This window comes from Podarcis bocagei (assembly GCF_964188305.1).
Source record: "Podarcis bocagei genome assembly, chromosome: 13".
Taxonomy (NCBI): Eukaryota; Metazoa; Chordata; class Lepidosauria; order Squamata; family Lacertidae; genus Podarcis; species Podarcis bocagei.
In genome coordinates, this window is record NC_138138.1 from 52,930,541 (window position 1) to 52,953,691 (window position 23,151).

Genomic DNA, 23,151 nt, shown 5'->3' on the forward strand with positions numbered 1-23,151 from the left:
GCTGAAGAATGGATGCTTTTGAATTCTGGTGCTGGAGGAGACTCTTGAGAGTCCCATGGGCTGCAAGAAGATCAAACCTCTCCATTCTGAAGGAAAACAGCACTGGAAGGACAGATCCTGAAGCTGAGGCTCTAATACTTTGGCCACCTCATGAGAAGAGAAGACTCCCTGGAAAAGACCCTGATGTTGGGAAAGATGGAGGGCGCAAGGAGAAGGGGACAACGGAGGACGAGATGGTTGGACAGTGTTCTTGAAGCTACCAGCATGAGTTTAACCAAACTGCGGGAGGCAGTGGAAGACAGGAGTGCCTGGCGTGCTCTGGTCCATGGGGTCATGAAGAATTGGACAGGACTAAACAACTAAACAACAACAATGGCATGTTACATGGGATGGGCTCGTTGTTCAGGAGCAGAGCCTCTGCTTGGCATGTAGAAGGCCCCAGGCTCAAAAATAGTCATACAGACAAGGAAAGGTTGGGGATGGGAGCTAGTCTGTCACCACCAATCCCTGCCCTTTATATACCTTCAGGGGTCATGTCCAGCATGCAATAGGGGGCAGCACGGCATATGACTTCCTGCATAATTATGGAGATACTGAAGACATCTCCCCGGAAAGAGCCTTTCCGCTCCTGGGATGGGTCTCGCAGTAGCTCAGGCGCCGTCCATAACCGGTCTAGAAGGGGGCATGGGAAACAAAAATCAAGCACTTTGAGGCATCCCCTCCTCCATTATGCCTTCTCTGCCTCTCATTCCCTGCATCTGCAGGCATTCGCTATAGCTCCATTGGTCTGCCCCCTTTATTATGGTTTCCCTCTCCAAATCTAACAAGGGGAGCAAAACCTGCAGCCTCCTCCAAGGCCAGCGATGGAGACTTCCTCATTCCTCTCTTATTCAGCCACTGGCTGCTTGAAACACAGTGGATGTGTGTATCTGAGTTCTGCAGCCCCTTGCTAAAAACCTGCTTCTAAAGTCCCTGTTAAAATTGCTGTGAATAAAGAGTGCAACTTGAAATGTTTGGGCACTGTTTCTCTGCAGACACCTGAGATTCAGCCTCCTTTCATAACGTAGAAAATGCAGAGGTGGGTGCAATCTTTGCTGCTATCTATATTTCTGGTTGACGGGCTGGCAAAATCCCAGAGGGCTGTTTGCCGCTGATCTCTAATCTATATTGAACGATTCCGTGGAAAAACTGTGCCAGCCAGTAGAGCAATATATGTCACTGCTTTTAAAAAGCATTTCATAGCAGGGAGCAGCAACGACACCTTCCCTGCTTAGCAAAGCTCTCTGCAACATACCCCAGATTTTGTATTTGCCCATCTCCCTTCCCCTTCCCAGGTCCCAACTTCCCCTGCTAACCCTCTGGGCTCGGTGTCTCTCGTGGGATCTTCTGGGCCTCCAACAGCTCGTTGTAGCCATGGTCGGTGACCTTGAGGACAAAGCGGCCATCCACCACGCAGTTACGAGACTTCAGCCGCCCATGTGGGAAGTCATGATGGTGGAGGTATTTCATCCCCTGGAGAGCAGAGGGAAGAAAGGGGTGAAGAGTCTGCTCACAGCTCTGCTCTATTGCTTGGATCTCCTCCCAAGAACAGCAGCACCCATTTCTCTCCTTCCTCCCTCCTACTGCCAGGACATCTTTGAAGCCAGCCTTTGCCAACCTGCTGCCCTCCCGATGTTTTGGACTGAAATCCCTACAGCTCGTCCACATTTCTGCTTGCCATGCCTAAAAAACATGGGTCCAGTATACCTGAAGGAGCGTTTCCACCCCCATCGTTCTGCCTGGACACTGAGGTCCAGCACCGAGGGCCTTCTGGCAGTTCCTTCACTGCAAGAAGCCAAGTTACAGGGAACCAGGCAGAGGGCCTTCTCGGTGGTGGCACCCGCCCTGTGGAACGCCCACCCACCAGATGTCAAAGAGAACAACAACTACCAGACTTTTAGAAGACATCTGAAGGTAGCCCTGTTTAGGGAAGCTTTTAATGTTTAATAGACTATTGTATTTTAATATTCTGTTGAAAGCCGCCCAGAGTGGCTGGGGAAACCCAGCCAGATGGGTGGGGTATAAATAATTTATTATTATTATTATTATTATTATTATTATTATTATTATTATTATTATCCAAGCAATTTCCCGCTTGCCCCATGCTTTCTAGGCACAGGTCTGAGCAGATTTGCCTTTTTCCTGCTATCCCCTAGAAAACCTGTGCTATCCCCACAGAAAACCCTATTGCCATTTGTTCCAATTCAGCGATAAATGGTATGTTTCCCCGGGGAAAAGTGGTAGGAAAAAGGGAAATGTAGATAAGCTGCTAGGCTTTCTGGGGCTTTCTGGGAGCTGTAAAACAACTGGAGTGCACCTGGTTGTGAAGACTGGTCTAAGCCAATCCAGATGTTTTTGACAAATAGACCAGGAGGTTTGGGCAGCAGTGTCCCGCCTGCTGAACTGCGTAAGTTGGAAAACCCACAAAACTATTCCTATTACACTGCCCGCCCGCCCGCCCACCTGTGGTGGATTCTCCAATATGATTCTGCCAACAAGTTTCCCTTGTGTTTATACCACCTTGTTCTATAGAACACCTCTGACTTCTCTGTTAGGCAAGCAAGACCCTTGGATACTGCAAAATCCAGATGGATTGGGGAAGAGACACGGGTCAGCAGTAGAGTATCTGTTTGGCTTGTATAAGGTCCCATGTTCAGTTACTGGATGGGAATGTCACGGCCTGCAACCCTGCTTATGGACTTTCCCAGAGGCACCTGACTTGCCACAGCAAGAAGGAAGATGCTGGACAAAAAGGAACTGTGGTCTGATCCAGCAGGACTCCATGGTTCAGTGGTGGAGCTTCATGCTCCAGCACCGGGGGATGGAGAGCAGGCGAGGGCAGGGCTGGCGTGCATCCTGGGGGCGAGGCGCGCTGCCTGCAGGGGCAGGGCGCCCAGTGGGGGAGGGCAGCCGAGTTGGCACCCTGCCGGGATCGCGCTGCCGGGGGCGGTGCCCTCCCCCCCCCACTCCTCTTCCTCCGCCAGTGCTGTGGTTTCTGTTATGTATTCAGGGGTCTGTGTTTGCCTGAGCTTGAGCCTAGACTAAGGATTCTGAGCTCCTGTGTTCTGATTCAATACATGATGTCCAATCACAGAACATTTCAGGATTTGGGCCTCTGCCATTGGCCCTTGAACTCTGAGTCGTGATTCGCAGCGTGGAAGTTTAGACAGCCAATCACGTTGGGAGGGGGAGTGGCCCAGGTTTTCAGGAATGTATATAAGCAGTTGCTTTGCCCCTGTTTCCCAGTTGTGTGGTTCTTGCTGTTATCACTGTGTCTTGCCTTGTGGGAACCCACCTACACTTCAGTGTCCTTTCCTGTTCCCATCAGAGATGTCCTGCTCCTCTTCCTAGGTTGGGTAAATCCCCTTCATGCCAAGTTCCCAGCCTGGCATTACCTACCCACCCAGATCCCCAAAACCAGATCGCTAGATCCCTCTCCCTCAAGCACCTTAATAAGGTCTAGCAGCAAGGATGACTTGAACATCCAGTCCAGCTTCATGTCCTCGTTATTGATTAGATCCTCAAGGCTGCCACGCGTGCAGTGCTCTGAGACCACGGCAAAGATCCCACAGTCGTGGAAGAAGCCCAGGAAAAGGTTGACATTTTCATGTCGCAGGTCCCGGAGCTGAAGGTGAGGGGAAGTAACAAGAAGGGAGGGATGAGAGGAGGGAGCCCCCGGAGGATAGGGGCTGCTGGAGGACCGTCCAGTAGAGGGCGCTGTGCATAGTCCTAGTGGTCAGGTTGGGAATTGCACTCACCCACTGAAGCAGCAGGGACCCCCAATGGCCACAGAGGGTAGCGCAAGAGCACTAACCTTTAAGAATGCTGTCTTGGTGGCAGGTTTGATTTCAGTGTGCTTTTCGCCTGGGAATTTCTTCAGCCACACCCAGTCACCCTGGGAAGGAAGACAAGGGAGGGCATGAATGTTCGCCCTCTTAAGATAATGCATCCGAAAGAAGGAAGACAAAACCCCTCCCCACAGCCTGAAAGGCTCACAGAAGGAAGGGGAAAGAGGTAAATATATATGCATTTAAGCAAGAGGAGTGGAGAGTGAAGCAAGGAATGAACAGAACACAACCCCAGAGAGACCAGGAAAGGCAAATTGGCCCAGCCAAGCTAACAGGGACCTCTTAACCCCCGAGAGAAAGAAAACAGCAGGGGAAAGGGGTCTTGCAAAGTAACAGCAAAGCAGTTATCTTATATTCTCAAATTCTTCACAGACTGAGACTACCAGGGTACAACCTCCCTCCCACAAGATCATCTTCAAGCACCTTTCTCAAAGTGCCCCACATCAGGTGAGGTGCAGTAGGTGGGTATGGTAGACAGGACATTTTGGGTGGTATGGAATGCCCCCCCCCCTGCAGAGGTTCACTTTTATTTCTCCAGGCCTTTTAAGGTGCAATCCTGTACTGGAGTGATGCTGATTCACTGGCTTTTGGTGGAATGCCAGATCCAGTAGCGGAATGCCAGACAGGCCACTGTTGTGACAGATACACCAATATGCTGGCGGTGGAATGGCCAAAATGGAATGGAGTCATAGGTGGGGTGTGGGCACCATGGGGGTAAGAAAACGTAGACTGTATCCAGTATGCCTTCAATTCCCTGTGGCTGTAGCCTGGCCAATGGTGGAACTTTGCTGTGTTCCATCCAGGACCTGATGCAAATAATTTCCTCCCCTTTTACTGCAACCAGGGGTGGAGGGGAATAAAAACTAGCCCTGTGTCATTGACTTCAAGGACTACATTGCCAAGGCAGAGCATATGGTGTAACTCCAATACCCAATGTCAGCACAACACTGCCAGGATATACAGTGGTGCCTCGCAAGACGAAATTAATCCGTTCCGCGAGTCTCTTTGTCTAGCGGTTTTTTCGTCTTGTGAAGCAACCCTCTTAGCGGATTAGCGCTATTAGCGGTTTAGCGGCTATTAAAGGCTTATCGGCTTAGCTGCTAAAAGACTATTAGCGGCTTAGCGGCTTAGAAAAAGGGGGGGAGCGGGAAAAAATCTCAAGACTTGCAAGACATTTTTGTCTTGCGAAGCAAGCCCATAGGGAAATTCGTCCTGCGAAGCAACTCAAAAACGGAAAACCCTTTCGTCTAGCGGGTTTTCCGTCTTGCGAGGCATTCGTATTGCGGGGCACCACTGTAATCCCCACACAGGGAGACCATAATTCACATGGCAGGGAGTGTAGCATGGGACTTCATCTTTCTAGCTCATGTTGTGCATGCTTAGTGTTCACAGGAGGGAACTCTGGGGCAGGGGGCTATAAGGAAAGGGGCACTTTGTGCAAAAAGTGGGGAGGACTTGCATCCCAAGAACACGTGTGATCTGAAGCATGTTGCTAAAACTTCTCCTACAACCCTTGGGAAGACCAGGACAGGGCACCTTGCACAGGTGAGCCAGGAAAAGTTTGGGAAGTGAAGACGCTTGCTGCAATGCAGGCTTTGGCAACCTGGTGCCCTTCAGATGTTTTGGACTACAACTCAATTCAAAAAAAGGTTGTTGAGGCAAGACTTAACCTCTGGCACAAGCCATGCCTGGTTATTCTTCAGCAAGACTTGTCCTTCTGCATCAGACTTCTCTAAACTGGTGTGGGCTTGTAATCCAAAACAAATGGATGGCGCCAGCTTGTGGGTGGCCGGTACCATGTGCAACTGCTAAAGCTGTCTCCTCCCATCCCCTCACCCCTTTGCCACTGTGTCTTACCTGAACTACATGGCTTCGACAGTCTTCCTTCCCTGCTCACCTGCGGAAATAGCAGGTGGGCAGGATTTCCCTGCACACTCTCTTTTGGCAAGAGCCAGGCACGCCAACCCTTGCCACTGCTGGCCAACCACTTATGCTCCCTTCCTGCCTCACAGGAACCACACCCCAGATGCATGGAGCAGGACACACAGGGGGGGAGGAGGACGGCCGCGATCACTGCAGTCTCCCCCTTAATGGCACAGTGAAGAGGAAGGCAGAGGCATGAGCGGAGGCAGGGCTGCATTTGCACATGGCTCCACTCCCTCTTCTCTCTTTGACTGTGTATACATTAAAATGCAGCTCCATCGGTCTTTTCCTCAATTCAGACTGAAGCTAATTTGCAGGGAAATCTATCAAAACACAGTATTTCATAAGAAATGATGGAATATACCGTATTTTTTGCTCTATAAGACTCACTTTTCCCCCTCCTAAAAAGTAAGGGGAAATGTGTGTGCATCTTATGGAGCGAATGCAGGCTGCGCAGCTATCCCAGAAGCCAGAACAGCAAGAGGGATTGCTGCTTTCACTGCGCAGCGATCCCTCTTGCTGTTCTGGCTTCTGAGATTCAGAATATTTCTTTTCTTGTTTTCCTCCTCCAAAAACTAGGTGCGTCTTGTGGTCTGGTGCGTCTTATAGAGCGAAAAATACAGTATATTGATCGCGGCTAACGTTTTGTGTCCACCACTTCCCAAATCAGTGCTGGGAGCCCACAGGATGCAGTCTTACACTCCCTTACAAGGCAAAGATACAGGAGCCATCCTACTCCCTGTTCTGCGGAGGCCAGGAGGGAATCCCACAGTGAATAAGTCTGTGCACATGCTCCCATTTACTCTGCATCCACAGCAATTCCACTGCTGGTTTGGGAAGCCGTGCAAACAGGAAATCCACACCTATCCTCAAAATTTGGCGGGTCAGGATCTGCTAGACCTGTCTTTTATTTGCATAAATGCATTTGGCTTGATTTCCTTTATGTTTTAATTGATTGCGTTTACTGCAATTAGTTTAAGTCCTTCTACTGTGTTTGTAAATATCTTTAAGTCATTTGTATGAGCAAATCAACTAAGTAATAATAATAATGGTAATATCCTGCCATTTCTTATGAAATACTGCATTTTTATACATTTTACCTTAAACCAGCTTTGCTCTGAACTTGATATATATATATATATATGGCCTAGCCACATTTTAAGCAGGTAATATGCACACAGTCCAACTTGTCTAATCTGTGAACTATATCACGTGAGACACTTGACCTCCCAACCTGTGAATTTAGCACAAGGCAATCATCGCACCACCCTTTCCCATCTCCCAGGGAACAAAAAAAGGGAGGATTTAAAAAGAAAGTTTGTTTATCAGCTTCTAAGGTCGCTATGGCATATGTTTTAGTACTAATCAAAATACCTTGCCACTACCTTGCCCTGCCCCAGTGGCGTAGCGTGGGTTGTCAGCACCCGGGGCAAGGCAAGTAATTTGCGCCCCCTAACCCGTGGATTTGTGCCCCCTAACCCGTGGATTTGCGCCCCCTAACCCTAACCCCCAGATGTTGCGCCCGGTGCGGCCGGCCCCCCCTGCACCCCCCACGCTACGCCACTGCCCTGCCCCTCCTCAGGATAGAAGTTTGCCAAGCCAGCATGCATTGTGTGATCCTGCTAAGATATTTGGTTTGCCAAAGCAAGATTCTCAGGTCACAGAGGCAGAAATGGGAGCTGGAAGCCATTTGGATTCGCCACACTCAAGGGTAATCCCCCTCTAAAGTCTTCCAGTATTCAGTTCAACAATATTATTTTCTCCACCGTCTAAAAATCTTACAACAAAATAATTCAGGAATGGGATTAATAATTATTGCCCATAACCAACTTCTTTTATACAAAAAATGCAGCATTTCTTGTGATTTTCAGTAGTCTTTCCTTCCTTTTATTTCTAAGCAAACCTCCACAATAACCGTTCTGAGGACACCAAAAAGGTCTTCTAGGTAAACCAGCAAAATAACACTGAGTTGGTGCACTAACAGTTGTGAACTTCTCTAGGAACCAATTTTGCTACAAGGTAATTTGCAAAACGAGGCAGGAAAATTTGCAGAAAAGGGGGGGGGCGGGCAGGAGAAGGCTTTTGAAGCACTCATGGGATTAGGATGTAGCCAGCCATCCTGCAAAGCCGGAAACAAACAAAAAGCTTGTTTAGGGCTCCTGTGTGCTAAAGAACAGAAGGTGTCTGCTTCCATAGCCGTTCTTGTATGAAGCAAAGACTGGGCAGTGGGTGGGGGGGCAGTCTGGTTTTTACATCAAAACCTCCCTATGGAATTTACCTGCCCAGATTACTGGCAGTGAACTGGGCTAGGAGGAAAGACAGGGTGGGGGCAAGTTTGTCTCCTATCACCTGCACACTCCCTTTCGATTACAAATTTCACAACTCTTTTGCGCGCGCGCGCACACACACACACACACACACACACACACACACACACACACAGAAGCGTCCTCTGCACACTAGGGGAAAATATCTTAGGTACTGTATGATTTCTATGTTCAGAAGCAGTCACCAGTAATTTAAATTAAGCAATATATTCCATCCCTGAAAATATCCGTAAGAATTGGGGCGGCAACATTTAAGTTGCATTTACTAATCTTAGATGAAATTGTTTAATCAAGTGAAAAGGCAGCTATGATTAAGGGAACACTTCCTTTTTATAGGTTGAATGTTTCAATATAAAAATATAAATTTAAGAAGTGCAGATGGCAGAGGTGGTATCTTCCCTACCACACACAACTTTCAATTTACACCTGGAGGGAATTCCTCTTTTAATAGCATGCCTGTTGAGACCAGTATATGTAAGATGAAGGATAGCAGACTAATCAAGTAAGTTGTAGCGTACTGATTAAATCTGCACACATTTGCAAGTGTGTGCAGATTTAATCAGTCGGTTACAACTTATTTGATTAGTTAGCTAAGATTGCTTTAAAGGGTGTGACAGCACTGTTAAGAATGGAATCATCTATGCTGGTCGTGGGTTGTAGGTTGGGGCCTGTATTCCACAGCAAAGGCCGGCCCACCCATGAGGGGGTGAAGTGATCCCCTCAGGCGGCAGGATCCACAGGGGCAGCAGATACCGATGTGGATCTCATACCCTCCAACATTTCTCCAGTGGAAATAAGGACATCCTATTTCATAATAATGTGAATAATTTTATTACTTGTACCCCACCCATCTGCTTGGGTTTCTCCAGCTACTCTGGACAGCTTCCAACATATATAAAAAGCATCACAGGTTAAAACAACTTCCCTATAGAGGGCTGCCTTCAGATGCTTTCTAAAGGTTGTATAATTACTTATCTCCTCGGCTTGAAGGTTGCATAACTCTACACCCTCCAACATTTCTCTGATGATAACAGGGACATCCTAAGGAAAAGCGGGTCTTTCTAGGATCAAATCAGAAACTGGGGCGACTTCTGTAAATCCAGGACTGTCCCTGGAAAACAGGGACACTTGAAGGGTCTAGCCCCTTGTTACTGATGTGAATCTTCACCTACCCCTTCTTCCTTGGGAGGGAGGGGGCACCATTTTGTGGTTCACATCAGGTGCCAAGATGTCTTGGCCCCGCCCACAGCAGAGAAAGATGCTACGTGGAGTTGGACTGAAGAGGTTACCTGATCAGAGGAAGCATGTACAGTTGGGCTTAATTTGTAAATTAAGCACTTCATCTATAATCACACACACACACACACAAATATTTTTACAGCAAACCACCAATCTGAACCTGTTTTCTACCTCCCATTTCAATCCTTGCCAATACCTTCTCCCCAGAGGAGGAAGGATGGCCTGCAAGTAAGAAGTGGGGTGAGGAATGAAGTAACAAGTGCCATAGCCAACTTTTTTCCTCCTCTCATTTTTGAGAGGAGGGAAAAAAACCCTAACACAACAAAATGCACGAGAGCTGAAAAGGTCAAGTGAAAGACAAAGAGCATCAAACTTTTTGGGGTGAGGGGAGGGTGTAAAAACCAAACTGAAAGGCAGAGCAGACTGGCAAAAAGGCACAACTTAAAAGGGCCTTTTGCCAACGGGACTTACCTGGACCGCGGCTATTACGCCTTGGCTGTTAAACAAAAGGAGGAGCAAGGGGACTTGGCTGGTGAATTTTGACTTGTCCTCGCCCTAAGGATAGCAGGAAGCAGGCGGTCAAAAATAAATGATGCTGGTGGTGGGTGGAAGGGGGTGGGGGCAGAAAGGGAGGGCAAAACCCAGAAGGACAGGTGTATGAACTGGGGTAGGGTGCTCCCTCAACTCTCTCTCTCTCAGCTGGGCCTGATCAATGGGAGTTCATAATTACGAGGGTGCCTCTGAGCATGTGCTAAGTACATTTCTGTGACAACCTGCCTCACCCTCCAACAAGCAATGCTGGAGATTGGAGCAATGGGCTTCTCAGACAGACATGCTGCGGATTCAAACCCCTCTTTAGGGATTAAACACTGAACCGTCTCAGCAAACTGTAGGATGGGAACCAGGTGAGTAGAGCTGTGGGGCTGGGGGAGGCAGAAGTGAGCTGGAGAAGATGGGGGCACTTACAGTGGCGAGCACATAGTGACGGTGCCATGGCTAGGCTCACAAGGTTCATTAAAGATTTTGCACAAAAATACACTGGTGTCAGAGGAGACTTAAGGATCCTTGTGTAAGGCAGTGCTACCACCCCAGAGAGATTGTGGGGAGAGGGGAGGCATAGCCTCTCAGCTGTGTTCACTTAAGCCACATTCACACCAGGTATTTAAAGCACCGTGGTACCACTTGAAACAGTCATGGCCTCCCCCAAAGAATTCTGGGAGTTGTAGTTTGTTAACCATTCCCAGAATGGTTTAGCAATCAGCCCCTCTTCTTGGGGAACTCTGGGAATGGTAACTCTGTGCAGAGCTGTCAACATTTTCCTTTTCTTGTGAGGAATCCTATTCGGAATAAGGGAATTTCCCTTAAAAAAAAGGGAAACGTTGACAGCTATGACTCTGTGGGAGGAAAAGCATTCTCCGGACAACTCTCAGCATCTCCCAGAATTCTTTGCAGTGGGAGAACCATGTCTGCTTAAAGTGGTATCCTAGTGCTTTAGTTCATATGCTGTGAATATGACCTTTACAGGAATTAGCATGGATTTGGGGCACAGCACCACAGACCCCAGGGCTGGATTATGGCCAACAGGGAAACAACTGCTTCTAGAGAAGGGCCTGTTGCCACGGCTTCCTGGTTTCCTAGCAACAGCCTCCCTGCCATGACCAGAGGGGTCGCAACCCTAGCCTCTGTAACATCCCAATCATGAGCCCAATAAGTGTGGTTGAGTACTGAGGTGGGAAGGAGAGGGTGCCCAGCCACATATCACTTCCTGACCAATACGGTGCAGGAAAAGGTGATGAATTGGGGGACGGGGGAGCAAGCAAGGTCTCCAGGGAGCAGGGAGCAGTGCTGGCAAGCAGAGCCACGCTGAGATCAGTGGCGGGAGCTGCAGGAATCAGCGAGGTCACCCTTCACAGAGGGATGGACCTGGCACGCTCCCTGAACATGAAAGCCCCTCCAGCCCTCTACTGCTGAACCAGTGGCAGCCAACTGCCCCTCACCAGTCACTGAATGTGGGGTTGCTGTGCTTCGCTCACTTTCTTTTTACAGGGCATCCACACTATGCCGCAGCTGAGGGGTGGAGCATCTGCTTTGCATGGGCAAAGGTCCAGATTCTATCTGCAATGGCGTCTTTCTCACTATAGCCAGCTTCCTATGGCGTCCTGGGTTTTGCCCGTGGTTCTCTTGTCTCTTCTGTGACCTCAGGAAGGCCTCCTTTTTTTCTTTCTTTCAAAAGAGGCATTCATACTTTTCACACTACTTTTCTGACTTAAAAAAGAAAGGTGGAGTTTTGTCATGGGCGTTAATCAGGCAAGTGAACCTACCATACCTCAGCCTTTTGCAATGGGCAACATTATTAAATCCTTGTTTGCTTTTGAACTCTATCTTTTAATTAGTGCCAAAATGCTTTTCTAGCTATGTTTTTCTTAAAATAAAAAGACTAGTACAGTGCTACAACCCCCCCCCATGATGCTATATTAAAAATAAGTATTTCATTTTGACAAATATCAGCACAGTGTAAAACTTCTCGTAAGAAGTAATGCAGTTGAGAGCAACAGTCATGTTACATTTTCAAAGCACATCAATTTCATGTCAGCTGTAATTGTTCAATAATTTAAGTTAAAAATTATAGCCAGAAAAGCCCTTCAGAACTAATTAAAAGAGCAGTTTTTTGGGGGGGCAGATGGGGGTTATAAAATGTCTCCCACCACAAGGGTCATACTGAGTGTGTTCTGAGCTTCAAATGACACGCCTACTGTGTGGAGAGGGCATAATGGGATGTACACAAAGAAAAGGCACAATATTCCAGGTGTTGGAGGAAAGTCAGTTGCAATTCCGCTTGTAGTGTACAACGGAAGAGCAATGATTGGATCGTGGAAGGAAGCAGCCAATCAGGAAGCAACCAATCAGGAAGCAGCCTCAGCCTCTCAAAATGGCACCCGTCATGACAGGAAGTGGGCAATGGCTGGAAAATGTAAAATGGCAAGGACCCTGGGAGGATATATTTAAAAAAAACCACACCGTTATATAAAGGTGAAGGGAGATTCAGCAGTGCGACAAACTGAGCCCAATGAAAAAGGATGTTTGTGGAATAGAACTGTTTAGAATAAGTGGAAAGGAGATGGCTTGGTGTCACCATCAAAACCCGCCACCCGATTTTAGCGCATTCTTTCCAGCCTCCACCCATCCGCAATGATGATATCAGTGCTGGCACTGCCCCAGGAAAGGCTGCTGGCAAGAACACCATCTGGGCCTCCTGAGGAAATGGCTTTGCACCAGAGGCTTCTCCTGGCCCACCCACTAGTAACTGGGAAAGAGGGAGGGTGCAGGACTGGGAACTGTGAAGGAGGGGACATGCTTTTACCTCAACCACAGCCATGTTGCTGTTTTCTGCATTTGCCGCCACACTCTTGAGGCTTTTCATGTCCGACATACTCTTTCGACTGTCGTCCATTTTCTGAGGGGGATGAAGAGGGGAGGAGAACCATGAACTAAGGAACAGCTTTCTTATTCTTAATTTGGACATTTATCATACAGTAATGACCCCTGGCCAATACCGCAGCCATCTGTGTTCTCAAACAGTTCTGGCCCAACCATCATACCCATCCAACGTCTGAAGCCGAGAATCTGTTCCTACATAACCAAAGACAGCAGTCCTTTCTGTCCACTGTCCTTTATTTCAGTTGCATGAAGCAACCATCGTAGAAACCTTGAGTATTACTATTACTCACATTGCCTGTTTTGATCCCTCTCTGACTTAGCAGCGCTCCATCTTGCCAGCCTCCCCTTAGTCTCCTCAATGGTCCCTCCCACAGAGACAAACTCCTCACCTTCTTGCTGTTCTGGGTATGGATGAAGGTCAAGTCATCCATGGTGAGGACAATCTTGTCGGGCCCCTTCATTAGCTGGGCATGCTGAAACTGCCGCCTGTGGGAATCAACAACACGAGCAGAGCAGAAATAAAAAATGGTCGTTCGTAAAGATAAAGCACGCAGCACGGGGAGGTCCCGAAATCCAAAATGTCAGCTGTCCAGTAGACCTAGTCACCGGGGTGTTTGCGTAACTCACCTGAGATGGAAAGCAAGGGCAGCTCCACCCACCATCAAGCAGATAGCCAGGAGGAATATGAGGAGGATAAAACCAGCATTCACCCCTGAAGGAGAAGGAGAAGAGTGTTAGCGCTGGGGACCACTTCCAGGAAACAGGCTTGAGAGGCTATTTCCAGCTCCATCAACATCTCCTCCTAGTCACATATGGGGAGTTCCATGCAAAATGTCTCCACCCACCCACTGTAGTATTACAAATCCTGACAGAGATGCCTTTTGCCTTCTCCCCAGACTTTCCTTGTCTTCTCTTCCCTGCATGACTTTACCATAAGACACCAAAGCCTATAAAATCAACAGCTCCTTTCTCACCTTCCTAAAGCGCCATTGTGGGTGCCGTGATCTCACCCCCCAAAAAGCACGTCCTTGGGGGCTGCGATCTCACATGGGTCATGTGATTCATGCAGGAATGTGGCGCCAAAAGATGTGTGTCCCAGTTGGAGGGTCTGCGAGTGGAGTATATGAGGTGGGCTGGCAGGACACATAGCTAGCGTATATGAGATTGGTTGATCAATCAACTGGATGGTATATTTGAAGCTGGTGGGATGGATGGATGGATGGATGGATGGATGGATGGATGGATGGCTAGGATAGAACAGGGCCTTCAGTATGGAGCTGGCTTCCTCTCAAAATAAGGCAGGCACCTACAATCTTAGGCTTTCAATTCTTTTCACTTGGGCCTTCACAGCTTAGTATTAGTATTGGTAACTTCCCTTCATGACCAGAACTGGAGTCATGTAAAATTTGTTTCGCACTGTTTTTACAATATAATAATAGATGGTATTCAACAAAATATAATTTAGAATAGACCCACAGAAATTAACTTTGTGTGCAATTTCCCCTTATATACACATTTTTGCAAAGCGATTTTCCATAATATAATGAAATTTTGTATGTTATTTTCAGTAACATATGCACACTTTACCCTAGTATATGCATTTTTGTACACATTACTGGGCTGGAGGACTGCACCGTGAAATTCAGGGAAGAGCAAATTTCAAAAAGGAGGGCCGAGTCTCAGTTCTCGTATTGTTTTGGGAAATGCGAATTAGGGAAGTTGGCCTTTAAATGCAAACCAAATTCCTCTCCATCCTTCCTCTCCCTCTCCATCCTTGCACATCCAGGAAGCTCACTTCAGCACTCACCCCCACTGCAGATAGTGACCGAGTCAAACCAGCAGATGGAGTCCGTGTCTGGACTGGAACTGTGAGGCCAATGGATTGTGTGCCCAACGTAGCGCAGAGTTCGAGCAGCGACGTTCACACTGTAGGTGGGCCAAAGGCGGTTGCCCTTCCCATTTGTGTCCAATATGATATAGGGGAGCACGGCATCTCCGTATTCATCGGCTGACACTGGCTGGCTGAAGCCTTCCAGCTCAAAGTCCTTGGCGTGCTCCGCAATGGTGGAGCCCATCACCCACTTGCCGGACTTCCGAGTCCTCTCCACTGCCTTGGCCAGGAAGTAGATGGAGTTAAAGATAGTACCAAACAGGGGGTGTGCCTTTAAAGAGAAGCAGGCAAGAGTTAGGACCAGGTTCTCAAATTCTGCAAACCTGAATAAATGGTGCTAATGGATAACATTTGTTTCTGTTTTCTTGATTCCCCTCATTTGTTTTGCTCGCCTTACAAGAGTGAAGGCACCTCTGTGCTGTCCTACTCTGTTCATTGCTCTGCAATGCTGCCACACTATTGCTGTCCAGAAGAGCCATAGCGCAACGAAAGCAGAACAAAAAAACAAACAAACCAGAACATTGGGGGCACAAAAAGTTGTGGGATTTCAGCAGGAAGTTACGGGATATGCACTGGTAAGAAAAGTAGTTGTATGAATGACCACCCCAAAACATTTGCAGGTGCAAACAGTTCTGAAAGTGGGATCGTATAGGATTGCTCCAATGGCTTCATGACCACAAATCAGCATGGACAGGCAACAGAATGATGTCTGGAGGGACCCTAAATAGTTTTGTGGGTGCTGAATTCTGTGCTGCATTATTACTTACTTACTTACTTACTTACTTACTTACTTACTTACAATTACAGACTGCCCTCTCATGCCAAATATCAGGGCAGTGTGCAACCAGATTTAGAAAGGGGGTGAAATACTTCTAAAAACAATGCAGAATCATCGTAAAAATGACTGGCTCATCTTAAAAGTTTAAACTGCAGAATAGGGTGGTTCATAAAAAAAACTTTTTTTAAAAAAAAATGCCTGCTCCAAAGGGACACTAGGGATTATACAGCTATATCTGAATTTTCATGCATATCAGTTAATATCTTGAACCTCCTCCACGAAAATAGCTGTTTACTTGGCCATTTTCCTATGTCGTGGAGGCTGAAATTTCAATTCAGTGGAGCAGGGTCAAGATATTAGCTGATATGCATGAAAGTTCAGATATAGCTATATAATCCCTAGTGCAGTAAGGAGAAGGCATTTTTTTAAAAAAAGTTTTTTATGAACAGCCCTGCTGCAGAATAGGCACACAAAAAGGTATCCAAGAGCCATCAGAAGGTCAGAAGTGAGGCGGCTTGCCAAACCTCTGCTGGAAGAGTATTCCTCAGCAGTGCTAAAACGCCCTTCATTCAGGCAGATCTAAAAAGGAATGCAGTTGTGAACACACAGCGCTCTGGACGGCATAGGGTACCTCCTAAATTTGAGCCTCTCCTGCACCTCAAACAGTAATAATAATAACAACAATAATTTATTATTTATACCCCGCCCATCTGGCTGGGCTTCCCCAGCCACTCTGGGCGGCTTCCAGCAAAATATTAAAATACAGTAATGCATCAAACAGTAAAAGCTTCCCTCAACAGGGCTGCCTTCAGATGTCTTCTAAAAGTCTGGTAGTTCTCTTTGACATCTGGTGGGAGGGCGTTCCACAAGGCAGGTGCCACTACCGAGAAGGCCCTCTGCCTGGTTCCCTGTAACTTGGCTTCTCACAGGGAAGGAACCGCCAGAAGGCCCTCGGAGCTGGACCTCAGTGTCCGGGCAGAACGATGGGGGTGGAGACGCTCCTTCAGGTATACTGGACCGAGGCCCTGCTGGGGCCATCCTTTGTACCTGCCCACCACCCCCCACTGCCTCTTTCCTCAGATGCACCTTGTCAGCATCCAGGTGGCCAGGGATTTCCCTCTTCTCCTGAGCCTCCCTGAAAGTCTGCCGGAAGGACTGCTCCGGGGAGTCGATGGTGATGGTGAGCACCGCGTCGTAGGCCATGCGGAGTTTGAGGCTGTCATCCAGCACAGGGTAGGCCTCCTTCTGGTAGGGCATGCTGTAAGTCAGGGCGTCGTAGGGGATGAAAACGTAGGTCCCGTCTGTCATACGCAGGTCCTCGGCCTTCTCCAGCAGGAGGCGCTGTTCCTCCCCACCCAGCAGGGCAGAGTGCATACACATGACGATCACTGGATAGGAAAGGAACGAGGAGGAGGAAACAGGCAGGGTAGACAGTGGGAAGGGTTAGGCCTGGCAAGGGTCAGCAAACTTTTTCAGCAGCGGGCCGGTCCACTGTCCCTCAGACCTTATGGGGGGCCGGACTATTTTTTTTTGGGGGGGGGGTGAACAAATTCCTATGCCCCACAAATAACCCAGAGATGTATTTTAAATAAAAGCACACATTCTACTCATGTAAAAACACCAGGCAGGCCCCACAAATAACTCAGAGATGCATTTTAAATAAAAGGACACATTCTACTCATGGAAAAACAAGCTGATTCCCGGACTGTCCGCAGGCCGGATTTAGAAGGCGATTGGGCCAGATCCAGCACCCAGGCCTTAGTTTGCCTACCCAGGGGTTAGGGATTAGGAGGAAAATCAGTGTAAAACCAGAGCTCACCAAGGGACCGCAGTGAGATGTGTATGTGCAAAGTGACCTTCTGCAAAATGGACTGCCTCTCCTAATAGGAGCCAACCCAGACCCTGCATTTATCCCCTCTCCATGTGCCCTCTCTGGAGGAGATGCAGAGGGAGGCAACATGAGAACAGGTCCTTTCTGTGGTAGCTCCCCATTTATGGAATGCCCTCCCCAGGAAGGGAAGCCTGGCACCATCACTGGCTATTTTTAGGCAAAAGGCAAGAAGGTTTCCATTCTGTCAGTTTGGGGGCCCTTTACGCTGGAAAGGTTTAGATATTGCGACGTCCCTTCGGTTGGATGTGTTAGACTGCCTTTGATGTATATGAATGCGTTTAGCTTTTATTTTGCTATAGCTTTGGAGCAGTTTTTATTTTTGCTTTGGGTTCCTTTTTGCAAAAAGAAGTGACCATTTTAAGAACAATTATAATAATATTAAGGGACGCAGGTGGTGCTGTGGGTTAAACCACAGAGCCTAGGACATGCCAATCAGAAGGTCGGCGGTTCGAATCCCCGTGATGGGGTGAGCTCCCGTTGCTCGGTCCCTGCTCCTGCCAACCCAGCAGTTTGAAAGCACGTCAAAGTGCAAGTAGATAAATAGGTACCGCTCCGGCGGGAAGGTAAATGCCGTTTCCGTGCGCTGCTCTGGTTCCCCAGAAGCGGCTTAGTCATGCTGGCCACATGACACGGAAGCTGTACGCCGGCTCCCTTGGCCAATAAAGCGAGATGAGCGCCGCAACCCCGGAGTCGGTCACAACTGGACCTAATGGTCAGGGGTCCCTTTACCTTTATAATAATATTAATATGCTAAAGCCACGTCCATAGCATACATTTAATGCACGCTGATTTCCCAAAAATCCTGGAAGATATACTGTGAATTTTAATGTTTTAGTATTTTAACTTTTTGTATGTTTAAAACTATTCTAAGTTTTTCTTGATTTTATCTTTTTGTAAAGCGCTTTGAGGTGTGTATGTTTTTATACACAACCAAGTAGTGTATAAAAATTATGAAATAAGTATCTTACACCTCACATACCTACTAGTTTCAGGACTCTTCATAGCCGTGATGTCTGACCACCATCCCTGCACAGCAACAGCAGCCTTCGACTTCCAGATGTTTTGGGCTACAAACCATCACCCGCCCCAGCCAGTACAGCCATGGGAGATGTTGTCCAAAACATCAGGATGACACCAGGTTGCGGAAGGTTGCTTTAGAGCAGTGTTTCCCAAACTTGGGGCTCCAACTGCTTTGGGACTACAATTCCCATCATTGCTAGCTAGCAGGACCAGTGGTCAGGGATGATGGGAATTGTAGTCCTAAAAACAGCCAGAGACCCAAGTTTGGGAAAGGTTGCTTTAGAACCACAAGCAGTCTTACCATTAGGAAAGTGAGGCATTCCTTCTCAGGCGGCTGATTTTTTAAGGGGGCAGGTACCATTAGAGAGGGCCGGCCTATTGGATCAGTTTGGATAAAGGGAGGTTTAGACATTTTAAAAAATAATAACGTAGTTTATGTTTACTAGGTGTGCAATTTGGTTTTGACTACAATGCAAAGGAAGGGAGGTTAACACTTTCCCTCCCCAGCCATGATACTGATGGAAATAGTGTGCCAACCACCACGCTACTTAATTGCTGCTACTTAACTGTAGCACTAATGGCAGAGGTGCCATATGGTAATTTTAGACTCCGGACTTAATGGTCTTATGGAGCGCCCTTCTTTAGGTGGTTTGCACATAGCCCCTCCTGTCCATTCCTCCAAAGTGGGGCCCTGGACATCTGCCCTGAAATCCTGCCCTGATGGCACCACTGGCTAAGGGAAGCTTTTTTTTCCTTCGGCTAATAGCAGCATGTGGGGGTTATTTTCAGTGGGGTTGCTGCTCGGGAATAGGGATGGGGAGAAATTTGATTCAGTTCACACAGGGTTGCCATATTTCAAACAGTGAAAATCTGATCAGAAACGTTGAGCTTTTGGGGGGTAAAATTGTTGACTGGGGTTTTTTTGGGGGGGCAAAGCAGTATTCTGGAGATAGATGATACATAGATTGATCGATCAATCAATCGATAGATAGATAGATCTGGAGATTCTGGATGTATGGCAACCCTAAAGGTAAAGGTAAAGGGACCCCTGACCGTTACGTCCAGTCGCGGACGACTCTGGGGTTGCGGTGCTCATCTCGCTTTACTGGCCGAGGGAGCCGGCGTACAGCTTCCGGGTCATGTGGCCAGCATGACTAAGCCGCTTCTGGCGAACCAGAGCAGCGCACGGAAACGCCATTTACCTTCTCGCTGAAGTGGTACCTATTTATCTACTTGCACTTTGACATGCTTTCGAACTGCTAGGTTGGCAGGAGCAGGGACCGAACAACGGGACCTCACCCCGTCGCGGGGATTCGAACCGCCAACCTTCCAATCAGCAAGCCCTAGACTCTGTGGTTTAGACTACAGCGCCACCTACCCATGGCAACCCTAGTTCACATTTAAAGGCAAATTTACACAATTCACCCTTTGCGAAACAATACGCAACAAAGAGACATCCTTCAACATTTGCATTTCTCCAAATTCCAATCTCCAGTCAATAAATGTGTACAACAGTGCATTGCATTGGGGTCAACTGTGCATATATCAGTGAAGATAGCATACGAAAGCATTGTATTGGGGAAAGGTCCTGCAAAATGTGTATATTGTTACAGGTGCGCCAGTTTCTGCCCAACATGGAGCGAGGCACAGCGGAAACTGTGGTGTATTTATGATATATGGTTTATTTATACACATATATACCCTGAGCCCATCCTGGAGGGGTTCGTAGCATTGACACCCCAAAAGAGCCTTGCTTCTCCCACAGCCCCTGCCTTGGATTCAAACAGAAATCAAACATTGCTCAGACTCTCTCTCTCCAGCTTGCTGCTTTGCTTAATGGACCATCACTCAGACTATCATTTCCACAGGATGCAAGCCTGGCTTATATTTTAACACATGCAGGATTTGGGGGTTAAGAGGGTCTCGACATACAGCCTACACACCCACACCTGGCAAACTCAGATGTTGGGTACGTCATCATTATCCAATGTGGACCAGTTCATGGAGGGCAATCGTAGGGTGTTACAAACTATATCTGGAAAGTTCCTGGGGGTCATTAGAAGTCTCTACTAGACAGAGATAAGGAAGTACTGTAGGTGTTGTGCAATCTTCGCCTTCAAAAATGTTCTGTATGTATTTTCAACCCAAATGTCCTGGTTCACCTGCTTTTATACAGAGACAGAAAGCACTAAAGCCACATTCTTACTTCATCTTGATAAACAATACTTTCTTAACCTCCATTGTGCACTGAAGCTGGGTTGAACCACGATTTATCATGAGGCAACAGCTTGGAAGCTTTTCTTGGCAAATGCTGTTGGGTCGTAATCCTGCATATCTCCTGTCCCATCAGGCTACTTCTTAAAAGTACTGGTCAGACCGGAGGGTGGAGAAACCTGTCATACGTGCGTGATTGCACCTCATAGAACAGTTGCTGCTCATTTAAAGTGACTACGTGACCTGACCTTATCCACACTATGAACCTCAGCAGAACCTAGAAGTTTTCTAATGATTATCCCCCAAATATTAGACCCTCTTCCTTTGAGAGTCATGCAAACACATGTGGCCCCAACCCAGCCATACCTCGTACATCATAGGCCCTCTGTACCCGGCGGAGGGCATCCCGTGCCCCATTCGGTTCGTCCTCCATGGTGGTCACGACAGTGACAGGGAGGCCAAAGTTGCGCAACGACTCCGCCAGGCCTTGCCCTACTTCCACCCAGAGGTCCTGCCCGGAGCTGATCACAGCAACGTGGGCCCAGCGGAAGTACTTGAGCACGGTGTAGAGGACGGCGGAGGCCTGGGGCAGCGGCCGGGAAAAGGTGCCGAAACGTTCCACCTCGGCATCATCAGTCAGGCAAGACCAGGAGAAGACGGGCTTGTTCCAAGCTCTGCCCAGCAGCCCAGCCGCCTCGCAGGTGGCTGGGTTGACCGGGCCCACGAAGCCAGAGGCATAGCGCTCCGAGTTGACAAAGCTAACCATGGCCTGAGACGACTTGCAGTCTTCGTTGAGGAGGACATAGTCAAACCAGTAGCCCTGGTTCAGAGTAGGGTCTTTGTTGATGCGGGCAACGGCCAGCTTGGCTGCTGCGTCAGGGTAGGCCCTGGCGTAGATGGAGTCGCAGGTCCAAGGGCCCATCACGCCCACCTTGAAGGTTGATGGCAGGACGCGGCAGGGCAAAGAGAGGAACAAGAGCCAGAAGAGGAGGGCTTGTCGGCGGGGGCCCTTGTAGCAGGCCCACCTGGGGTGGTTGGAAAGGCGGAGCAGGAATCTGTGGAAGCCAAGGCAGGCTAGGATCATGGTGTCGCAGAGCCCGGGAATGGCGCAGCGGTGGGGGAAGGGGGAAGGGAGGGGAAGAAGAGGGAGAAGGCACGGCTCACAAATCCTTTAGTCCCTCAGGGGCCAGGGCCAGAAGTCTTTTGTCGGAGTGGATCCATTTGCCGCCATCAACTTGGTTAAGATTCACCGCACGCAGTCAAGAGAAATCACCCTGGAATACAGAAAAAAACATCACACTATGCTGGGGAAAGGATGATTGAAGCCCTGCGCATAGCTGTGGGGATCAGTGGGCATTGCCACAAACAACCCGGTTTACATGTTTTTAATCTCATTTCTTTTTTAAAAAAAAATTTTTAATACTGGGTAGTGTTACGCAGCCCACAGAAAGTTGGGTAAACAGCACGCAGCCAAACACCTCTCCACTTGGGGCAGCCATCTTGTTACCAAAGGCCAGCTTGTTGCCCGTAGCAACTACCTCACCATCTTCACAGGTGTAAAACGAACAAAAAGCACCACTCCAGGTTAACTATTGCGGAGCCATATTTGTCGCCCAGCTTTTAGGGCTTGTGGTGCTTACAAATATAATTTGCTTCGCATTTCTTTTGGGCAAGGCAAACAATCCCATAGTGTAACCGGGAGGGCAGATATAACCACACTTCAGAGAGAGAGAGAGAGAGAGAGAGAGAGAGAGAGAGAGGTCATGACAGGAGAGGTAGCCAGCTGCTTTGGCCAAAGTCCACCCTATTCTACCAGCCTGGGGCGGTATTATCCAAATTACTGTTCTGCTCATGCTCCAGCACCTCAACGAAGCTGCCCCATCCCTCAAATCCTAATCTTGCAGCTGAACTAAAACAGGATTAGCCTTTTGGCCCCAGCTGCCTCTTCGTATTAGGTGTGAATCGGTGCGATGGCGCTCACGTGCCCACAAGTGCTCAGCAGGTCACCTCTACCAACTCCTTTTACCCTTTACTATGAATCATGTTGCAAGGTGTGTTTGTGTGTGTGAAGTTATAGAGCGGGAAGGAGCTATCAGGTCTTAATTCTACAGCCTTTGAGAAAAGCTGGAAATGTGAGGGAAAGCTGGGAAACCACAAGCATGGATTGTGTTTTCTTTTAACACAATGATGGCATGTAAGGTCTGATTCAATGTGTTATTTGAAAGCAAGAGGCATAATGATATTTGTTACTGGTGGTCAAGAACACAGAGCTGTTTTATTGGGGGGGGGGGGATATTGTCTTTGCCACACCTTTAACACTTATTGGAATTTTTACACTGGCTCATTTTTGCATTTTCCCAAACATAACAATTTTCTGGGTGAATAGCATTCCCCCACCCCAATCTACGTACTAGATTTACGCTCACTGTGGCCCATGCTATTTTTAAATTTATTTATGGTATGAAATGGCTTCTGTGTGGCAGGTTAGAAACCAGCTTTCTCCAGCTGATAACCCTGTGTAGCAACATTAGCAAGTTCCAAAA

At 48.1% G+C, this 23,151-nt stretch overlaps 1 protein-coding gene across 6 annotated transcripts in view; it reads right to left on the reverse strand.

Moving 5' to 3' along the window:
* Positions 1 to 23,151, reverse strand: part of GUCY2D (guanylate cyclase 2D, retinal) — a 46,719-nt gene that overhangs the window by 10,631 nt on the left and 12,937 nt on the right. For 5 of the 6 annotated variants that reach the window (XM_081167746.1, XM_081167745.1, XM_081167749.1 and 2 more), the window contains exons 2-12: positions 20,975 to 21,882; positions 16,570 to 16,871; positions 14,622 to 14,976; positions 13,442 to 13,526; positions 13,204 to 13,300; positions 12,738 to 12,830; positions 9,848 to 9,931; positions 3,854 to 3,934; positions 3,488 to 3,664; positions 1,356 to 1,512; positions 523 to 672 (exon numbers count right to left, since the gene is read on the reverse strand). In XM_081167746.1, the coding sequence (XP_081023872.1) occupies positions 523 to 672; positions 1,356 to 1,512; positions 3,488 to 3,664; positions 3,854 to 3,934; positions 9,848 to 9,931; positions 12,738 to 12,830; positions 13,204 to 13,300; positions 13,442 to 13,526; positions 14,622 to 14,976; positions 16,570 to 16,871; positions 20,975 to 21,692 (2,299 nt within the window). In that variant the 5' untranslated portion in view covers positions 21,693 to 21,882. The remainder of the gene's footprint in view (positions 1 to 522; positions 673 to 1,355; positions 1,513 to 3,487; positions 3,665 to 3,853; positions 3,935 to 9,847; positions 9,932 to 12,737; positions 12,831 to 13,203; positions 13,301 to 13,441; positions 13,527 to 14,621; positions 14,977 to 16,569; positions 16,872 to 20,974; positions 21,883 to 23,151) is intronic. The other variant, XM_081167750.1, reaches the window with a different exon arrangement.